General features: G+C 40.4%; 1 protein-coding gene across 1 annotated transcript in view; it reads right to left on the bottom strand.

Annotated features, from left to right (window-relative positions):
- Window positions 1–11,729: 11,729 nt before the first annotated feature.
- LOC115624511 overlaps window positions 11,730–22,224 on the bottom strand; it is a 37,008-nt gene continuing 26,513 nt past the window's right edge. The window contains exon 4 of the mRNA XM_030519223.1: window positions 11,730–11,839. Coding sequence (XP_030375083.1) covers window positions 11,819–11,839 — 21 coding nt within the window. The 3' untranslated portion in view covers window positions 11,730–11,818. The remainder of the gene's footprint in view (window positions 11,840–22,224) is intronic.

Raw genomic sequence — 22,224 nt, 5'->3', positions numbered from 1 at the left:
CCACTTCGCAAACTATTTGTTCGGCCATCAATTGCAGGCGTTGTGCCGCCGACTCCGTGCCAGCAGCGAACCCAAAACAGACCCAAGCGAGATTTTGCGATATAAATAAATTGGCCAAAGCAGCAGTAGTGGCTGTGGCAGTGGCAGCGGCAGCTGGAGCCAAATGCCTCTTGCCTCAATTATTTTCATGTTAACATAATAATTTAGTAAAGGTAAAACGATTCTTATAGCCGAAGCCAAGCTGAAAGATCGCCACCAGAGCGAGCAGTGTAAGATGAGTTTCTATAGAATTGTCTGCGCGGCAGCAATGCAACGAGCCCGCAATGTGTTGACAATAAAGACGGTCACTTTTCGAGTAAGAACCACAACAACAGTAAGACGGACAAGAGCAGCCCTGTCCCCGGCCCCGTCCCGGCCCCAGACTCAGAGCAGAGCAGAGCCAACAAATAGAGTTGCAGCCAATTCCCATAGTCTGTGTGGCGATTGGTATGTAATTCTTTTCAAGGGAAATTTGTTTGGTGTCTCTCTGCAGTGAGAGATGTGACTGGGATGGGATGGGTTGGGATGAGATGGGACAGGAGAGTCGCTGCATCGACGGTACTGCTGGGTTTGCGCTTGCCGCTGTCGCTGCATCTTAATCTGCACTGGCTGGCATTTAATCTCTTCCATTGTCTTGGCATTTCAGGTGCAATGGCCATGGACAGAAGCTGTTTACAGCGAGCCAGACCATCTAATCGGCGCACCGATAGCGGCGACAATGCGACGATTTCGCTTTTGCTCCCATTGGGAAGAAGCGGTGTGGTAACCTGGGATTAAAGGGGGGGGGGATGGGCAAGTGGAACATTTTTGATTTTTTCAATTTGATTACGTGAAGGTTTTTGGCCATACACTCAAACCGGAGTAACGTGATTGAGAGAGAAGATAATTTTGCATTCTAAGACAGATTTGCTTGTACTCCACACATACAAGTACATCCTCAAATATCTCGCAAAGCCAAGCATTTATAAAGAAGTTTCGATTTATTTAGAGTTGCTATCCATTATGATGTAGAAAGGTATAAAATATCCTTAAGACTGTTTGTTCGCGTTAGAGTTAATTTATATTTTAACAAGAGAGGACGCTGAAATACCCTCTACCCAGATAAACTTCCTATCCCTTTCAGACCCCACGCAAAACCACTGAATATTTGTTTATGATTTTTGAAATATATGGTCTTTATATTATACTATATACATCTATACACATATATACATATGCCTACATACAAAAAAATTTTTTTTTTTACATTTCTTTGTTGCTATCCAAAATATTTGAGGCTGTTCATTTATATGTATGTACATACATATATTTGAGGCTGTACATTTATATGTATGTACATACATACATATAAATGTACAGCCTCAAATATTATGGATAGCAACAAAGAAATGTAAAAAAAAAATTTTTTTAACAAAAATGCCGATCCTCCAATATAAACAAATATAATCTCGCTCTCTCTTAAAAATAAACAAATAAAATCTTGAGCTCTCTCCAATGAAAACAAATATAATCTTGCTCTCTCTCAAAAATAAACAAATATAATATTGAGCTCTCTTAAATATAAACAAATATAATATTGTGTAAACAAATATAATCTTGCTCTCTCTCAAAAATAAACAAATATAATCTTGAGCTCTCTCCAATATAAACAAATATAATATTGTGTAAACAAATATAATCTTGCTCTCTCTCAAAAATAAACAAATAAAATCTTGAGCTCTCTCCAATGTAAACAAATATAATATTGAGCTCTCTTAAATATAAACAAATATAATATTGTGTAAACAAATATAATCTTGCTCTCTCTCAAAAATAAACAAATATAATCTTGAGCTCTCTTAAATATAAACAAATATAATCTTGTGTCAACAAATATAATCTTAAGCTCTCTCATTTGTAAGCAAATATAATCTTGTGTAAACAAATATAATCTTGCTCTCTCTCAAAAATAAACAAATATATTTGACCTCTCTCAAAAATAAACAAATATTACCTTAAGCTCTCTCAAAAATAATCAAATAATTTGACCTTTCTCAAATATAAACAAACCCTTATCTCGTTTGATCTTTCTTATCTCGTTTGACCTTTGGTCGTGACGTCACATCCGGTTTCAAAACGCTTAGGTCTTATAAACATTCTTCAAATGTAAATGGAAATATTTTGGACAGAACCTACCCGCACAATTGATGCATCAGGGTCTGAAAGGGCTATATCAGAATCAAATAGAAGAAGAAGAAGAGCGAACTTGATACTGCAGTAAGTGGGCGTAGTACTAAAGTGAAATTGATTCGCTAAAAACTTTCTTAGAATTGACCATTTTGTATGAAATTTGAAAAAAGTAGCTTATGTAGCTTTTGAAATGTGTTAAAATAAATACGTGCCTAGTGACAAGAGTGACTAGGAGCATCCGCACACCAACTTTGTTTAATGTGAGCTCAGCCGTTTCCGATATCCCGGCGCTCATCCAGACGGACGGACATGTCTAGATAGATTTCTCTCGTCATGCTGATTCAGAATATATATACTTTATGGGGTCGGAGATGCTTCCTTCTGCCTGTTACATACTTTGCACAAATTCAATATGCCCTTTTTACCCTACGGGTACAGGGTATAAAAACAAGAAGGGAACAACTCTTAAATATTACATATGTACCATGGCTATATCGTCTTGTTTCGCCATACTGTATTACATACACATTCGCCCTAAGCTAATTAGTATACCCTTTTATCCTTTGGGTAGAGAGCATAAAAAGGGTAATTTGGATGCGATTTTAAAAAGAAACAAGTTCTTTTTTTCGTATGTACAGAGCATGATCTGGATCGAGTGAACATGATTTTTGCTTATCCCCTGTTTTAAATATGGTAAATAAACATTTATGTCTCTACTATCTGCTTGATTGGAGAGTTAATTAGAAATGATTTGTCGTTCTGCAAACCCTTGAGCGGCAGTCGTCGCTCGGCCGATTTGCACCTTGTGAACAGTGATTAATAAATGAGCGATAAAGGACGTAAGACAATGAAAATTATTATCACTCTGTCAGTACGCAGATGCGACGACTGGTTTGCATTTACAAATCGTCTCACGCGCACAGTCAGTCGATGAGGCGACTCTGGCCGAAGTCGCGGCGACAACACGATTCGGTCACAGCCTCTTTACATACGGCACGTTGTCCGTCTGCACGTTTAAATTTATTGTCCATTCCTTTAATGGTGGCAAGGGACAGGAATTCTGTGCCTTTGACAGTGAAATGCCATAAATTCTTGTGTCGCGTTCGGCTGTAGCATTGTATTGCCACCACAAACAAACAGAGCGATTTGCTCTCTGGAGCAGAGCTCCAAGTTGGCGTGGAATCCGCTGTTAGTGGCAATTGCAGGTAGGGAACAAGGTCGCGCAAATGCCATCTTGACGCATTGTAAGGGAATTCCAGGCGCGGTGCAAGCGCTGAGGAGCTGGTCGTGTATCGACGGCACTGTCAGCCAGCCAACCAGCCATCCAACCAGCCAGCCAGCCAGCCAGCTAGCTAGCTGTGGTGTCCATGCTCCTGTTCTGCGCTTGCCTCACGATCATAAAAGGATCTTAGGAATATTTGTCAGTGGCTGTGTCGTCGAGAAACTGCACACAGCTGGATTCCGATTTGGTGAGAATGTCGCGTCGGACCAGGCCTGTTAGTGAATAAGCGCATTGCCTGCCACATTGCCTGCCACATTGCCTGGCCAGCCCGAATCTCAAAGACACATTTTGGCGTCTTTGTTGGCGATGCCAGCGATTACCAGAAGTGAGATGCATATCGCGACGCGTCAAGCCATGCAACATCTGGCTGGATGTGGCAGCCACCTCTCATTTATGCAAGCATCAAAATAGATTGGGCGTTACATAATTATCGGGTGGCGCTTGTGGGCGGGGTGTCTGGGAAGTAGGCATCATGTCGATCAACACATGAGTTCCGAACATCTCCTTAGGTTGTAACTGCACGCCGATGTTGTTGTGCGAATGCTGGACTGGCGCCAGATCGCTCAACATTTTACGAGTTTATCTTTAAGGAGTGCGAGCTTGTATTGTTCGACCAGACGGCTTTAATCTAAAATTAGGAGTCTGCGAAGTTCTAAGGGGCTCATTGCGGGAAGTGTGGAGTCTGTATGGCGCACAAACATCCAGAAATAATTAGAGAGTTGTCTACCTTCGGTTTTACGCGTTTGATCGTGTGTATTTCAGCATTATGGTAAATGGTTTTTTAAATAATCTCAGAAATGGTCGAATTTGAAGAATATACTTTAATAAAGTTCCTTACTCTGCAGTTTAAAAACTTTCAAAGTTTATAAGGTATGCTTAATAACTGAAATATGGAAGCTTTAGCTTAAATATATGACTTCTAAATGCATAGTAATAGGTGGAGTTAAACGCTATTTGACACATAATTGATATCACAGGAAGTGTTGAAGTTATGTTCGGCATTCGGCACTAAGTTTCCTTGTACCTAACGGATAAGGACTACCGTCATTACAGGTTTTGAGTTTTTTTCCATATTTGATTTTCCTTAATTTCCGTAATTCTTGGAATTTTGTACTCGTTCGACAAATACATCCGGTTAGTATTAAATTTAATCTTGATTGGTCAGTGGCACAGAAAGTTATAAAGAAAGTATACTAGTTTTGTGCGAATGTAGGAATGTCAGGATGACAAGTCGAGTCCATTTCTGTACGAAAAAATTTGGACACAAGTTTCCTGTGTAGGGGACTTTAACTTACACCTGGGTTATATACTCTAAGCCTTAGAGTCTAAGGAAGAAGATAAACTGGGTAATGTTCTTGGAAATTGTCATTAAAGTAGAAGAAATAATTATAATGCAGATACATACATACACCCATATTTTGTGCATATTCATACACACAAATGTATGTACATATGTAAGCTCCTTTATATGTTTTGCAGTTGCATAAGTTCAACAAATATCTTTGCCAAATCTTTAATCATACTACATACGTATGACGTATGGTGTATTTGTATTTTGATTTTATTTTTCAGAAATTTCACAATTTAATTCCACAATATTATTATTTATTTATATTATTTATTTTTTCAGAAATTTCACAATTTAATTCCACAATATTATTATTTATTTATACTATTTATTTTATCAGAAATTTCACAATGTAATTCTCGATTTGCCAGCGGTTATTTTCTTGGTATGAGAATCGCAGAGGAGGGTGGCTACGAAATTTTAATTTAATTTATCAGAAATTTCACAATTTAATTCCACAATTTTATTTATTTATAATATTTAATTCTTCAGAAATTTCACAATTTTATTCTCGATTTTCCAAGTACCTGGTATGAGAATCGCAGAGGAGGGCGCCCACAATATTTATATTAAATTTATCAGAAATTTCACAATTTAATTTCAAAATATTATAATTTTTATTTTTCAGAAATTTAGCTTTCGAAACGTACCAAAGTAATTTGCTATTGGCAGTTCCTTTAGAAACTTTAGGGAGTGTCGGAAGAGAAATATCATACTGTACAAGATACAACGCTATAGTCGAGCAAGCCCGACAGTAAAATACCCTGTACTCTCTACAAAAAAGGAAAATTAAAAAAAAAATTATTTAAAAAAAAAAAATTAAAAAAAATACATACATGCAGAAGTGAAGGCGAAGGTGTGCGAAATAAGTCTCTGGGTCAAAAATATTTGTTGTTGTAAAAACTCTTGCTTATAGCAAGAATTTTCCCAAAAGTGCCGTTAATTTTTACCGCTACGACTTAAAATAGCTTGCAGCCTCGCTTGCTAGAGCGAAATAAGTAGCTGGGACAAATAACATAGAATCGTTTTTTTTTTTATTATTATTTTTAGTATTCTTAAAAAAAAAACGGTGGGGTCTGTCACACCTCCTTCGGTGTGTAACATACATTCGCACAAAACTAGTATACCCTTTCACACTTTGGTTACAGGGTATAAAAACTTATAATTGTGAGCAAAAATACTGAGCCCAGCAAAGACGGGAAAAACTTGATAATAGGTTCATATACAAAATAATACTTACATACTGATTATTCAGACATGATTGTTTTCGTTGAGTCGTATGCAAAATAAAGAGAGAAAAGAAGATATATGTTGGTGGAAATTAATAATTAAATATTTAATATTTTAAAGTAATAATTTTTTAATTAAATTTCATTTAATTGCTCGCAGTTAAACAAAAGCAAACACAAAATCAGCTGAGGGTGATGTTTTGTGAGCAGGAATTGTTGGGCTCTGACTGCAATTACTTGAAAATACAGCCCTCGCAGCGTTGTTGCCATTTACCCTTAACAAGTTAATACCATTTTGGCAAGCCTCAACGGCAATTACGCTGTCCTGGGCTGTCCGGGCAGATGTACGCGGGCCTGCACAGCCGCCGCAATAACAAATGTCCTTGCCATGCAGTTTAGTTGCGTCGCTGGCAGCTAGCAGGAGCTGGCTGCGCAAAAATAGTGCCTCAGTGACTTAATGGTGCCAACTACGAGTACTATATACTCATATATGATAATAAGGGTCAGTCGGATGTGGAATGTGGGCTGACAGCAACTGCTCGCTGCGTGCGAGTTGTCCGTTTTGCGCCAAAAGCCGAGCGCCGCCTGCGAGTGCCGCTTTGACGGGAGACGTCGCTCGAAGGCGTTTTGATCGAAATTTGATATTGCATCGATAAGACACGTGCTGGCTGCAACTGAGCTGGAGAAGCAGATACGTTTTGGCATGGCAGGCAGTAGCCGTCATTTTGATCGATAGTCGGGACACGGAACATTTCATGTTCAACAAGTCTTTTGCTGCTTGTAATTAAGGCTTCTCACCTTCGCTGCCATGAGCGTCTGAAGGACCGAGCCTGGGGTAACGGGGATCGTCAATATTGCGACCTTTGTACGCACTTCAACGAGTGTCAACTGAATGCGACATTCATTTTTCATTAGACACAAATATGGGCAGACTTGGGACCGAACTGGGGCTGTCTTGTATAGTAATGGCGAGCGGGCTCTGGCAATGATTATCACAGGATTCACGCCTCTGTTCCCTTCGCTGCTTGACACAGTCACACAGATACAATCTCGCTTCATTTTGTTCAAGACATGAAACGGAAGAGCCAGTAGCCGTAGAAACGACATGACAAACATAGTCATTAGCTAAATGTGGGGATCGCTCACTAATGTGAATTTAATTTGTGTTTGCTTTGTTTAAATGCCTTTCTATTAAAGAGTGGTTAGTACTCTATACTTACGCCCTGTCATATCGATGAGATGAGGTCCGTTTTCCAGTGTTTCGATGTCATTATCGTCGCATTAGATCCGTTGGTAGTATTTGCCAAGATTAGATAAATGTAATTGGATAAAAAATTGTATTTTTCACAAAAATATATATATCTTATAAAATATAAATGAATGTTGGCTAAATAGGCCAGGATAACAGAAATTGTGCTTGTATCACACCTATGTGTTTCTACGCTCCTCATATTTTTGATACGTTCAAGTTTAATTAAATTATAAATATAACAGCATAATAAAAAAAACAAGAGAGAACGCTACAGTCGAGCAAGCCCGACAGTGTAATACCCTGTACCCAGTTAAACTTCCGTCACTGAGTTATATGCGCCCAAAGCAGCAGCAAAAAGAGGAAGAAGAAGAGCGAACTTGTTGCTGCAGTTTGGGGGGGTTGTACTGGCGAGAATTTGTTTCGCTAATAACTTTTCTTAGAATCGACAGAATTGAATAAAACAACAAATAATTAAACAACAGTAGATATTTATTTACAAATCATGTGTGCAAAGTTTGGTTTATGTAGCATTTGAAATGTGGACGCTATTGACAAAATTCTGCAGCGGGGGAAGGAGGGGAAAATTAAAAAAAAAAAATAAACTCGTCCTTACTCGGATCTAGGAGAATCTGGATGCCAACTTTGGTTATTCTAGCTTTTATAGTTTCTGAGATCCTCGCGTTCATCCAGACGGACAGACGGACGGACAGACGGACGGACGGACGGACAGACGGGCAGACGGACGGACATGTCTAGATCGATTTCTCTCGTCATGCTGATCAAGAATATATATACTTTATGGGGTCGGAGATGCTTCCTTCTGTATGTTACATACTTTGCACAAACCTAATATACCCTTTTTACCCTACGGGTACAGGGTATAATTAACATGGAACGCCTTTTCTTAAATAGTCGTCGTTTTCCGAAGAAACCCTTTGCTTCAATGCTCTGAGTCTGATTCGTTCCATGGATTTTTCAAAAGGTTGATATTACCATATTACGCCTTGCTCAATCATTTTATTATTTATGTTTTTTATTATATAATGTTATATATTTGTGTTTTTTTTTCTAATGGTGTTGTTGTTGGGCGCGTTCAGCAGGTCGTAGCGATTTGCGATTTGTAATCGATCATTACTGATTTCACCTGCCGATCGCTGTGATGTGTGATTCGGTAAGTAAAAATGTCAATCGAAATATCAAAACACAAATCGGGAAAATATTATGATTACCTGATTTAGATTTTTCGTTTTTGACACTACATAGTCCGAATTTTGCGGAAATATATAAAATGGCAAATTGCACCTAAGAAGCTGTGACTTTTTGACCAAAAATACTAAAATCAGAATATTTTATTAAAACAGTTATCACAAGCGGTCAGCAGAGGCAAATCAACAATCGCAAATGCTACGACCTGCTGAACTCGCCCAATAATATCTTTTAAAACTATTGCAAATATCTGTTAATAAGCAGAATCTAACCTGATGCAAATGTTAACAATGTCCGATATGAAAGTAATTTCATTAGCTTCATGGCTTATTTTTAAGATTGCCTAAATTTTTCCCCTACTTTTGGAGCACTTTAAAAAGCATAGTTTTACAACGAAGTAATAGATTTTTATACCCTGTACCCAAAGGGTACAAGGGTATATTAGTTTAGTGCGAGTGCACATGGAACACACAGAAGGAGGCTTGGTAGACCCCACAAAGTATATATATTCTTGATCAGCATGACAAGCCGAGTCGATATAGCCATGTCCGTCTGTCCGTCTGTCTGTCCGTCTGTCTGTCTGTATGAACGCAAGGATCTCCGAAAGTATAAGAGCTAGAATAACCAAACTTGGTATACAGATTCTCCTGAGACCGAGAAAGGACGAGTTTGTTCATTTTTTCTGATCCACCCCCCCCCCACTCCCCCCCTATTAACGATTTTCTATAACTCCCGTAATTCTTGGAATTTTGAACTAAAATTTGGTAGTCACATTAGGTTAGTAATTATATAACCGTATACCAAGTCTCATTATGATAAAATAATCGGAAAGAAAGTTATAGCCATATAACCAGGCTCAATGCACACATACATACATATGTACAAGTACACAAACACGCATAGACACGATTCTGATGTAATTGTAAATGTATGTATGCATGCATGGAATATTTTATATTTAATTAGTTAATATTTAGTTAATTAATTTAATTAATTTAGTTAATTAATTTAATTAAATTAATTAATTAATTTAATTACTTTTTTGTGGGGTGGTACAGGGTATTTAAGAGTTGAGCCTGCTCGACTTTAGCATTCCTTTCTTGTTGTTATTGTTTTGGATTGCCGGCACAGCATTACATTTTGAATCAGTAACTATTGTTATTGAAAAACACTTTCAGCTTATTGTTCAATTTTCAAATGGTCTTTAATCCTGACATAGGAAAATAAGTAGAGTAGGTATATTGGGAAGGACAGGAACAGTTAGTATTTTCAAAATGCGTAATTTTTTCGAATGCCGATAAACAGGTTCAACAATGTGTGCATTTGAGTTCTGTAATTGGCAGCTACTGCCATTTATACCGATGGCTATCTCGGGTATTACACCGGTGTTGTATATACAAGTAGAACCAATATATGTATATATGTACGTATTCCTGAAATGTGCGTCAGTTCCCAACGAGTAGACCCGGTGCGATACAGTAGCAATTATTTTCTATTTACGTACGACCAGACCAGACCAGACCAGACCAGGCGCAAAGCGAAGCAATAGATATACCCAAATTGATTAGGAACGACATTTCCGTCACGATGGCCCGACATAAGTAGGCTTGACCTAATCGCTGGCAACACCGGCTGAATTCCCAAAGAGCCAATTCCGGGTAATGCGCCAACCTTGGACGGCCCCCCTTGGCCAAATACCATCTAAGTTCACGTTGACAAACTAAACAACAGCAAACAACAATAATAATAATAATGACAACAACTCCGATAACAACGAAAAAAAAAGTAAAACTGAAACAACAGCACTAACAACAATAACAGTAATGACAGCTAAAGTCCTCGCAACATTGTTATCTTGGGCAAACAATCTAAATGATATATTAAGCGCAAAGCAAATGCACGCTCTCTTTGTCGCCACATACTTGTATATATATTTATATATATATCTCTCTCTGTCTCCCTCTTGTGGAAGAGTGGTCTTTCTCTCTGGTCCTATCTTTATCTTTGGCTGGCTGCTTGCCTGTTATTCAGTCGCGAGTTAAATTCTCCAATTATGCGGATTATTAATTTAACTGGGTCGTTAGTTAGGGCCCCCTGCGTGTCCTGCTTGTGCTCTGAGTGTGCGCTTGCTCGCTCGCTCGCTCGCCCGCCCTCCTGTCTCCGCGTATCTCCGACTCCCCGCCTCCCTAAGTGTCGCTGTCGCCGTTGCCGTCGTCGTCGTCGTCGCCATCGCCAACGCCGTGGCCGTCAATGAAGCGGCCCCTGGCTAGCCGCTTGTCGTTTCACAAGTTGTCAAAACTTGTCATTTAACCGACAATGAGCCTTGTTTGCTTTAATCGTAGTTATTATGCATTCGAGCAACTTGGTTTGCTGCCTGCTCGCCACATCTCCGCATTATTAATGATGCCAGCAGCACTGTAGGCCGCGTCGGCAGGTGCTCGGCCCGGCTACTAGCCTACTAGCCAGTGCCTCTAATTAGGCCCAGTCGCGGCTCGGGCGTGTTTCGGGCTCTGCTACAAAACAACGTCCGTCTCGTTATTTGGTCATTGTACTGCGAATTGGATTTGATGTTTGATTAGCGGCGGCATGATTTATAAGCCCAGCCGGGAATCGGTCGTCAGGCAGCGGCTGTGTTCTGTCAAATTAATTCTCACTGGCCGCCGCTTCGAAGATTGCCAATCGCTAAAAATTGAGCTGCTAAAGTGATCGCGCAATATTTCAGCGTTATTCGCTACTTCCTTTAATTGGTTTCATAACTGCGGAGTGGCTCATTTGTCAATGTGGCGATCGATAAGTTCGCCAGACAGGTGGAAAGTCATACTTGAGCGGCGTGCGCCCCTACAGGAGAGGGAGAGGGAGAAGGTTCCTGTTCCTAAACCTGCGGTTGTTTCATCGCTAGGCCGGTTTCCTCAGGCCGGTCTGGTCAACAGGTGACCAATGCGTAGTGCTTTTGTTTTGTTATTAAGTTGTTAAGCTAAATTATTGTATTTTAAAAATATTACTCGCATTAAGTTTTGTTTCTTTCCTCACATTTTGGGTTTAAGCCTTCGGCGACATTTAACAGTTCATGTATTTATATGACCTGACGCGATCCCTTTTATAGCACTTTTTGTTTGTGTCGGCGTTGAGGCAGGAACCCCGGTTCCCAGTGTAACAAGCGAATTTACACGAGTATTGACACAAGTAATTGTACGATAAAAATATTGTTTCTTAAGAACTACAAGTAAATTGCTTTTTATTTGCAATTGCAATTTAGCATCGAAATCAAATAAGTTCTTGGTTGTATAAAAAGATTATCTTACCGTTGCTGGATCCTGAAAAGAAAGAAAAATACATTGTTATCAAGGTTTCAATAGAATTTGTAATTTAAGAATGATGCCTATTTATAATATTATATCAATTTGAAAGATTCAAAGTTTTTCAATAGAAACTAAACTTCACCTTCTGATAGATCGCAGCACCATCGAGCAAAGATTGTTTATTAAATATGAAAACAAAGAAAAATACATTGTTTTCAAGTGTTCAATAGAATTTGTAATTTTACATATATCCATTTGAAAGCTTCAAAGTTTTTAAACAGAGACTAAACTTTACCTTCTGATAGATCGCAGCACTATCAATCAAAAGATTGTTTATGCAAAATATTATTTTAACATAATAATAAAGTCGATAAAATCGAATATTTGAGACCAGAAGTTTCTATTGGGCATAATATTTTACGGATCCCAGCAATTCACGATCTTCATTGTTATAGCAATGATTCGTGGGTGGGAAATCGTAATGAATTTCGGTGGCAGCCGAGCACCTTCGGTTTTATAAGCATTTCAGTATGATATCGAAATTGAACAACAAAAATATGCTGTACGAATTAATTTGATGAAATCGGATTCATTTCGTTTCGATTGCTGATTTAATTGTTTGACTAATTGAGAGATTTTTTTGCGCTGGCATCTGCGAACTCCCAAAGCGCGCATACGGACTAGTCGCTGCGTCATTTGCTCCATTTGGCACTCGGCGAGCTTAATGACTTGATTTGGACGGCTGATGCGGCGCGGGTCCAGTTGGCAGATTGCTCTCGGTTGATTAGCCAACCTGGAGGGTGAAGAGGGGAGAGCCGAGGGCGGTGACAGTCAGTGGAGTACGTGCAACAACGCGCACTGTCGCAAATGTCGCCGCGAGTAGAGTAGTTGGAGCTTTGGAGCTGTGGAGTTGTGGGCCGGCAGAGCGGCGACAATGATTCTCCATATATGCACTAGAGATGGGCATAAAAACCTTAAATTTCATGCGGAATTAATTAACCGCTGCTTCTGGTGGCGGTGGCGGCGGTTGCGGGAGCGCAGTTCGTGCTGCCACCGCCGCCCAAGTAGCGGGCTTTGTTTTTCTTGCCTCAATTGATGGCCGGTCAGAGACAACGCGGGAACACACAGAAGTACTGCCAGCGATTGGGAGCGCACTGGAATTTCATTGAGAAACGTGCTCTGTGGCCAGGCATTGGCATTGGCTGCTGTGGATGCAGCTGTGGCACCAGCAGGTCGTGTCCTCATCGCTCAGTCATGCTCGGCACACTCATTGTACACATGGAGAGCATCGCGATATATCGCCAGCAGTCCGGTGGTTGCTTGTCTTGCGAATCTATGTTGTGGCGCCATTAGCTGCCATTGGCTGCCCCGCGTCGCAATTAAATTACAAGCGGCGGCGACATTGAGATTTATGCAAAGCATATACACACGACGACGGCGACGACGACGACGACAACGACGGTGGCAGCGGTGCAGTCATAAACCGGCGCTGGGAACGGGAACAGGAACGGCTGCACGTCTTGGTTGGCTCTTTCTTGCTCGAATGACATCACGATGGACCACCTCCGCTGGGATTCGTCGCTTTCTTGATGCACAACTCAATTTGGATGCTCTGTTTCAGAGTTGTTCGGTCTAGTTCAATACGTGAACTAGTTCTGTATCAGCACAGACTGGCTGTTCTCACATAGTTCGAAATATGTGAACTAATTAGATAGTATGCACATAATAGTCGAAAAACTCTAGATCAATACAGAACTTATGGATGAAGAGTATTCTCAGCTCAGTTTCCGCACCAAAAACAAAATATCTAAACTTGATGGTAATGCTCGTGCTTAGCAAAATTAGACGAAAGCTAATGTCGAACATGAATAAGAAGATAAATATTCTGTCAATCTGAATATTTTTCCTAACGCGTCGTTCAACTACTATTTGGAAACTCGCCTAAATGTAGCTCAGATGGTCCAACCATAAAAGAGTGTTCCCGAACCAGTTCCAAGGGGCTTCCAACAGCACTATTCGGCGTTGAATGCAGCTCAGGCTTTGACTACACACTCCCAAATTGCAACTATCGAGCAGTACTTGGGGCTTCAGGTTGGGCGAAGAACATAGGGTTAGGCAGGGAAGTTATTTAAGCAAAAACACTTGTTCATCGCAGCACAGGCAGCTTCTTCAAAATCGAATCACGTTCGCCCAATTTTGAGCGCTTGACCAACGTTAACCAAGGCGATAGGGTGCGCCGGCAAGTTGCCGACAATTTTAGCTCCCTTGTAGGCGATTAAGTTAAATGCCACTAAACTAATTTAAAAGCGATTGCGAATTCATTCAATCTTACCTCTCGATACACTTCGACAAAATAAAATCAATTCTAAAATAAAATCAAAAAAGGAATCGAAGCATTTTAACCGTTTGCTTAAAAGTTTGAAATTTCTTAGAAAAGGTAACTTTCTTAATAACTAATTAAAAATGTTTGAGAGACCAGTATTGGTTGGTCTTTGTCAACATAAAGTCTTGCGAACGTATTGAAACTATGGCGAATATTATCCTGAATAATTATAATATTTAAGTGTTTCATATTAATTTTTCAAAAAGTTCTTAGCACTATAAATAGTTTTTTTTTTCAGTCTCAGAGTTCCAAAGTATTTATGGTTAAGCATATGGCCCCCAATTGAGTTAATCTGAACCCGCTGATTGCGAACAGTCCAATACGAGTACAAATGGGAGACAAGCATTGTTTAATTGAAATTCAGACAGATTGTCAGATTGTAAAATATTATAGAATGATCTTTCCTTTCAGTGTGGGTTCTACCTCCTCTCTCGGACCCCCTTCCTCGGACCACTTCTTTGCGTTTGCTGGTCAACTGCTTGGCAATAGAATTTGCAGGCAAATGCGCCCCATTGTCGCCCGCAAACATCTTGTCCTGGCCACCGTTCACTGGCGGCAGGACACGAGACCGTCCGGCCTTGCCGTTCGCATTGTCACGTACTCGCAGGAAGTGGCCATCAGGGCAGATCTTTGAAAAATAAATACATGCGAAATTGCTTTCCTATATGGAATTTAATTTGCGCTCGCCACAACATGCAATAACCCAGCAATTTCAATTTGCAATTTGCGCACTGATGCAACAGACCCGAGGAGGAGCAGCCCTGTGCCTAGCCCAGACATGGACATTCCGAAGTGCTCGCTATTTATTTAATACAACTGTGTGCGATTGCAGGCGATGACGCCAAATCGCACGGGTTAGGGCGCCGGCGACAAAGAGATCTTGTTATGCAAAATGCTCGCAAATATTACGTAGTTAAATTTATAGTATTATGGCTATTGGTGGCTTGGGAGATGGACATGGAGATGGTACTGGCGGTGACGGTGACGGTGGCGGTGGCAACCTGTTGCGCTCTATGGGACACCCGTGGTCATGGGCATCGTAAAGTGAACGACTTGAGTAACAAATATACATTTAGGATGATTAATTTAAGCACTTTTACGAGGTTTCTTCATGACGCTGTTGATTTATTGTTGGGCCGTGCGACGCATTTCCGTCAGGATACCTGGCGTAAGAGAGACCCGCCGACCCGCCGACCAAACAAACGTCTGACTGACCGACCAACTGAACGACCGACGAACCCTGCGACCAAGCGGATAAGCGACGGGACGGTTAACGTTTTATGGCTGGTTTAAGGGGCGATAAAAGAAATTAAGGGCTCTGCCCAACTTCAGCGCCGTGGGATGCACAAGTTGTAGGCGTGCTGTGAGACTTTCGAGTCTCTGTGAGTGATCCCAACTGGGTTTTCATTCTAATTCTTAGCCGATCGCAAGGCAAAACTTTGTAATACACGTCCCGTATCTGGCAGTAGGTGCATGTTGCCTTCAGCCGCATTTACTATTTTGCATAAATCATAATGTAATCTGCATCTGGAAATGAAAACGAAACGAAACGAAGCGAAAATGTCCAAGCGTTCATAATTAACTGCGCGCACCCAAACCGAAGGCATCTGTAGGCGACATGGCGGCACAGCTGCAGGACCTCTCGTCGACTTGGGTCCCAAAAACCAGCATCTGCATAAGCCAGCCAGTCAATGGAGCACGGAGACCGAACATCGGCAGTCAAAGCAACAGCAAAGGCAACAGAAACAAAAAACAAAAAAAAAAAAACACTACTAAAATCAACAACAACATGTGAGCGAGAAACAGCAGCCGACTGGGGACTGGAGTCTGTCTGAGATTCATTTCGATGACGATGCCGATGACGATGGCCACGACGAAGACGACAAAGGCGCAGGCTAATGGAAAAGCCCTCACCTTATGCGCAATCGCGAAATCTACGCAATGCGCGGTCATTGGGCGCACACTCGCCAAAACTATGGGAAATAATTTATGCCCCCAGCCAACAGAGCGCAGCAAACACATTGACGCAACATGCTCCTTGGAGCCATGCACCAGGCAGGCAAGCTGGCACGCTGGCAGCCTGGCTGCTTGGCTGTCTGTCCTCTGCCAGAGCCAGTGCCTCGGAGCCTGTCTGACTGTCTGCTTGCCTGATTGCCACAGCAGTGGAAATCAACAAAATTATAAATTAATGAAATTTATGCACAATGAAATTGCAACAGAAATTATTAATGCAGCCGTTCACGCTTTAAATGCACCCTAAATCAATAAAAACGTTTCGCAAAATTATTAATATGGCCCGTGAACATGCAGCTTCGGAATAGCCTGGCGCTAAGCCCATGGCCATGTGGGCCAGGCGCCCAGGCGCCGGATATGTTAAGCTGCATAACATGCGCCACGGTACATGGAGGCACAATGTCCGATTTGCTTTGATAGTTGCGATCAGCGGGTTAAATCAAGCGTAGGGTGTTTCTGGTGAAGTTGCCACTCGAAGCACCAGCAGTTCCGAAGAGTGCCGCTAGTCGCTAGTAGGACTCACAACACGTTTTGACTAGAATGCTATGAATGGTCCAGAAATCAAACTAAATCGATAGAAGACGAGCTAAAAAACTAGATTCATCTGGTACTTTATCCTGCACTAGTCATGGGTTTATTTAGGAATTAATAATAAATAATAATAATAATATCCTGCACTGGCCATGGGTTAAAAATTGTATACCCCTTTGTGTTAATACTATTTAATTTCGATTAGAAGGTTTGAATGGTCAAGAAATCAAACGAATTCGATAGAAGACGAGCAAAAAAGTTAACTTCGTCTGGTACTGTATCCTGTAGTGATCATGGGTTAAAAATTGTATACCCTACTGTGTTAATACTATCTAATTTCGATTATAAGGTTTGAATAGTCCAGAAATCAAACTAAATCGATAGAAGACGAGCTAAAAAGTTAACTTCGTCTGGTATTGTATCCTGTAGTGGTCATGGACCACAAATTGTATACCCCCTTGAGTAAATACTATCTCATTTTGATTAGAATTCGAAAATAGTTCGATATAAGTTAAAAGGTTAGCTTCTTCTGGTACTTTATCCTACACTGGTCACAGTTAATACTATCTAATTTGGATTGTAAGGTTTCGGAATATTATAGGTGTGCGTGTGTAGGAATTGTGTGTTTGTTTTTTTACCTAATCACCCTTGTCATATATGTTGCTATAATATGTGATTCACCCTTCTACTTAAGGAAGACAGCTTACACATCAAAAACGATATACCCATTTACATTTCAGTGAAGGGTATACACAAAATTTGCGAAACTCCTATATCCGGGGAGAGAGTCACATACGTTCTGAGCTTACTTAAATTTAAACGAATAAAGTTTGAGTAATTAAGTGAGGGAAAGGACGATATGCAATTATGTCTTTTAATCACGATACGCCAATTGGACTGATAAAAGTTTTCCTATAGTTTCTTAAGTGTATGAGCGCAAATAAAATAAAATGTTTATGTCCCAGCAGCAGTTGTGTTTTCTTTGTACATTGTGGATGGATAACTTTTGATAAACTTATACACGTTCAAAAGCTTTATTTCTTCATAGTAATACCTATTTCGAAAAATTATGAGTTAACTGTGGTACGTTCTGAAGAACATCACATCGCAGTTCAATTCAAGGTTGAAATAAGAAGCTTAGAAACCCACGAAATGCGATTCGCAAAGCGGTACCTGAGCATCTCTGCTGTATCGTTTTTCAAGCAGAGATTTTCACAGTCAGCCACTAGGTGTGGTTTGCCCTGCAAGGTGCGTTCCAAAGTAAACAGGACTTTTTGAATCTAGCGTCCCCTGGTGGCGCTATCTATATGTCGACTGGTGCGTTAGAATCTGCTATCTTTATCGATTGTCCAGTGAGAATTACATGACATTTCATCGATTGGAAGTGAAGTTATTGCGTTTTAAGTGTCAGTATGTTTGTGTTATCGGTGCGAATGAGCTTCGAACAAAGAGCCAACATTAAATTTTGTTTTAAAATTGGTAAAACTTTTACCGAAACGTTTCAATTGATGGAACAGGCTTATGGCGATGATTGCCTATCCCGTAGCAGAGTGCACGAGTGGTTTCAACGTTTTCAAAGTGGTCCTGAGGACATAAATGACGATCAACATGTGGGCCAATCAAAATTCGTGATCACCGTAAATTCCATCGAAACTGTGCGTGAATTCATCAAAAATCAGCCGAAATCATCATTGAATTTGATGGAAATGGAATTGAACATCTCCAAAACATCGATTTATCGCATTTTGACCGAGCATTTGGGCTTACAAAAGGTGTGTGCACGGTTTGTTCCGCACAAATTGACTGACGACCAAAAATTGCTCTCATCGATCGACGCTTGTGACCGATTATTTGACCAAAAATCACATTTTAACCATTAATCACTCGCCGTATTCACCTGATATGGCACCGTGCGACTTCTACCTTTTCGGAAAAATGCATTTGCCCATGAAAGGAAAGCGTTATGCAGACGTAGAGGTCATTCAAAAGGCTTGCACCGGCATACTGGCGGCCATACCGGCCAACGAGCTAAAATACTCGTTCGACATGCTTTTGGATCGTGCAAAAAGCTGTATTGAAGCAGAAGGAGACTATTTTGAATACAACAAATTGATTTTGCCGAAAAAACCATTTGTTGTTTTTTTTTTTAAATTCCTGTTTACTTTGGAGCAGACCTTGTAGAGCTATAAATCTGATGTTCAATTTATGATATTTTTAATCACAATTTCTTAAAATTTATAATTATTTAATATTTATGGTAACTAACTAGCGACTGAGATAATAGTTTAATTAAAATGGTTTATATAAAATAGGCTCGTATACTGTTTTACCTTTTGTAAAGCAGAACCAACAATAGTTACAGACAGAGCTTGGGTAGAGAATACTTTTATGGCTATAACTTCCTTTAAAATTGACCAAGATGAACAAACAGGCACATAAGCACTAACCGGAAGTAATAACCAAATCACTTATAGCGGGTGAGTAGGAAGGGGCTGAGGAGTGAGATCCTTTCGTTTAAACATATCGACTCGTCTTGGCATCCTGATCAAGATTATTTATATATATACTTTTACCTTTTTACCCTTTTGGCTTTTCACTTTTTGCATTTCATGTAAAGGGTATCAAAAGTTTTGCACTGTTCAGAATGAAGACTAAAAATTTGAAAAATAATTGCAAGGATGGGACATTGAAAATTATCTTTTCATGAAGCTTCATTGGAAATATAAATTTTTTTTTTTGAAATTATATTAAATTTTCAATTCGGCGAATTCAAATTTGGGAAGGTATTGAAGGTTTGATTACTTCCAGTTTCTACAATTAAATAAGAAGGAAAACTAAAAATATAATTTTTTATTTTTAAAGTGGGCTTAGGATTTATTTGTTTGATTTGATTGTTTTAGGCAAAGTTGGCTTTGAGCCTCGTCCATTTGCTTCCTATTTGTTTGATTACGAAAAACACCTCTACAGTTTTTGAGCACACATTATGAATAAAAATGTTGTTACCACAGAACAACTTTGGTATCAGCGGTTGGTAGCCGAACGCATAGAGTTTGCCCGACGGCGTTGGCATAACCGTTGCAGGTGGTATCCGGACAAACAGGAAAGTATTTATAGACGCTGTGGTGAGATTTACCAGGAAAGCCGTGTCCTGTACGGCGACAAAAACTTTAATCATTATGCCAAACGCAATCGTCTCCTGCCGCGCTATAACACGGCTAGTGATGCAGACATAAATTTGAAGGAACGAAGTTTGCTGACCAGTCCGGTGGCCTATCTGAAGGATTATAAGCCCCCATTGACAACTAGTGGGGTATACGGATACTTACCGCGCACCGATCTGTATTACTGTTAACTTATGGAGCGTTCTTACTGGAAATTTCAGTCTATAATTGTTAACTGATTAAAGAAAAGCCGTTTAGAGTCGGCTGGGAGTTTTGCTTAATTTGCATAAATTTGCGAGACTCCTTAACGGCTCTGATGGCTAGCATGCAGTAGCAGTACTTTTTATACCCTGTACCCGTAGGGTAAAAAGGGTATATTAGGTTTGTGCAAAGTATGTAACATACAGAAGGAAGCATCTCCGACCCCATAAAGTATATATATTCTTGATCAGCATGACGAGAGAAATCGATCTAGACATGTCCGTCCGTCTGTCCGTCCGTCTGGATGAACGCGAGGATCTCAGAAACTATAAAAGCTAGAATAACCAAAGTTGGCATCCAGATTCTCCTAGATCCGAGTAAGGACGAGTTTATTTTTTTTTTTTTAATTTTCCCCCCCTTCCCCCGCTACAGAATTTCGTCAATAGCGTCCACATTTCAAATGCTACCTAAACCAAACTTTGCACACATAATTTATATATAATTGTCTACTGTTGTTCAATTCGTTGTTTTATTCAATTCGGTCAATTCTAAGAAAAGTTATTAGCGAAACAAATTCTCGCCAGTACAACCCCCACAAACTGCAGCAACAAGTTCGCTCTTCTTCTTCCTCTTTTTGTTGCTGCTATGGGCGCATATAACTCAGTGACGGAAGTTTACCTGGGTACAGGGTATTACACTGTCGGGCTTGCTCGACTGTAGCGTTCTCTCTTGTTAAAATTATTATTCTTCGTGAGTTTCTTTTTTGGTGAAGATAGAATTCTAATAATAAGCAGATCGGTGAAGAGGAAATTAAGATAAACCATATGCTTTGAAACGTTTCAATTCAGCTTCAAGGTAAGCTTTATTCATTATTTAATATTTTAATTCAAGGCTTGCGGGATGACACACAAAAAAAAAACCAAAACAGGTTTCTGTCGCATTTGAGCCTACAAGTTTCACACCCAATTCTGAATTTAAATTTACCCTGAACTGTGGCTTGGGGTCAGCGTTATCTTTTATCAATGATTTCCACAAAGTTGCGTATTATGCCAGTTTAGTTTTGGGTTTCGCTTTAACAAATAAATTAAACTACGTATTATTTCGAGGAACCGTGTGCGTGTATGTATACACTATACTTCACTTCTCACAGAATATCAACCCGAGTCTTGAGCCACAAGTTTCCTAACTTACGCAGAAATCTCGACGGGGTCGTGTTCAAGACTGGTAGCGCACTATTGGCTGCATATCAGCGAGTTTAAAAAATTAGTTCCTCAACGATGACAAATTAGACGTCATTAAGACAGACAGAGGTTTCACTCTCTTGCTAGCGAGCCCAGATAACGGCCGACGCTGCTGGTTAGTAGTGACCTCATCCTTTCTGAGAAACCCACAGCCCAACGGTGAGGAACGTGCAACAGCTTGGCATCCTAGGCCGAGCGGTTGTTGCGCGTGGAACTGTTACTCCACATTATTTATGATAATCTCGATTCTGTGCGGTAGGAACCCAGCCAGCAAACGGCAGCCCAGCTCTGTTTGTCTGTCAGCCAAAGCCAAAGCCAAAACCAAAGACGTTGCGCATGCGAACGCAGAGAAAACGTCGTGTGTGGTCCGTGGACTGGATTTGGTTCGGCTACCTGCGAGAATGAGCCTGCTCCGGCCGTTCCTCGGACTGCAGATTAATGTGAAGTGACATGTTTAAGTAAAAGTTCCAGAAGCTTATCCGATAATGGTCACCATATTTATTTAATTGTGTGCTTAATTTAGAGCACTGGCCAGCAAGAGTAAAAGCGACTAAGTGGTTCGGGAACTTGGAGCGCAGCGTTAAAACTTAATTAGCCCGAAAAAATGGGCGACTAGCCTTTTGAGAATTGTCTTTATGAGTTCTGGCGAAGTGAATGGTTGGCATAAACAATAATTTTGCCAGCGGAAGCTCAGGACATGTGGCATAATCACGCAGAGCAGGCGACCAACTGAAGCTCAAGCTCAAGCTTCGGCTGAGACGGTTGCAGACAAACACGATTACCCTTAAATAGGCACCACAATAATCATTTGTTTTGGCCTTTAACAATGTAGCATCGATAAGACGGCGGCGGCGGTGGTGGTAGCAGACG

The sequence above is a fragment of the Scaptodrosophila lebanonensis genome, unplaced genomic scaffold (assembly GCF_003285725.1).
Source record: "Scaptodrosophila lebanonensis strain 11010-0011.00,11010-0021.00 unplaced genomic scaffold, SlebRS2 tig00000061-arrow-pilon, whole genome shotgun sequence".
NCBI classification, from domain to species: Eukaryota; Metazoa; Arthropoda; class Insecta; order Diptera; family Drosophilidae; genus Scaptodrosophila; species Scaptodrosophila lebanonensis.
Note: the sequence above shows the minus strand (reverse complement) of the source record. Positions and strands in the feature narration are given on the sequence as shown.